At 37.3% G+C, this 539-nt stretch overlaps 1 protein-coding gene across 1 annotated transcript in view; it reads right to left on the reverse strand.

The window, feature by feature from the left end:
* The window catches only part of LOC108621998 (uncharacterized), a gene marked incomplete at its 3' end in the record, with an annotated part of 3,097 nt that extends 2,569 nt beyond the window's left edge, over positions 1–528 (reverse strand). Inside the window, exon 1 of the mRNA XM_018019625.2 lies at positions 54–528. Coding sequence (XP_017875114.2) covers positions 54–447 — 394 coding nt within the window. The remainder of the gene's footprint in view (positions 1–53) is intronic.
* Between the last annotated feature and the right edge of the window lie 11 nt (positions 529–539).

Below are 539 nucleotides of genomic sequence, written 5' to 3' on the forward strand. Positions count from 1 at the left end.
TTATTAAAATATAATTAAATTTTTCATGATTTAAAGATTCACAAAACACTCACCAGTGGTAATACTCTCGGATATTTCTCCCTCATCCCCTTTCAAATTTCCTGGCGGGGTGATCACTTCATCCACGACAGCCTGCTTTGTCTTTATCACGATCGATGTTTCATTTTTACTTTTATTAACGTTCGCCTCTTTAATTTGACTTCTAGTCGCGTTTCTGATTTGACTCTTTCGTCCTATGTCTAACACTTTAAATATGTTCTTATCGTTCTGACTAATTAATGCGATGCACGACAGCATGATCAGAATCAACAGAGTGGCCATGGTGTACTTGATGACTCTAGAACTGGATTTCCGCGATTGCGGAAAACTAGATGAGGATAGTTGGTCCGTTTGCGGTATGATTGTGTATTGCAGGCTGGTGTTGCCCTTACGCACCATTTTGTACATAATTAACAAACCTGCTTGTAAAAATAATTAAATGATCAGACACAGACTTGATTCGTGAATACTGAACGACAAGCGAAGAATTATATTAATTA

This window comes from Ceratina calcarata, unplaced genomic scaffold, assembly GCF_001652005.2.
Source record: "Ceratina calcarata isolate Rehan_Ccalc_2016 unplaced genomic scaffold, ASM165200v1 scaffold193.2, whole genome shotgun sequence".
Lineage (NCBI taxonomy): Eukaryota > Metazoa > Arthropoda > Insecta > Hymenoptera > Apidae > Ceratina > Ceratina calcarata.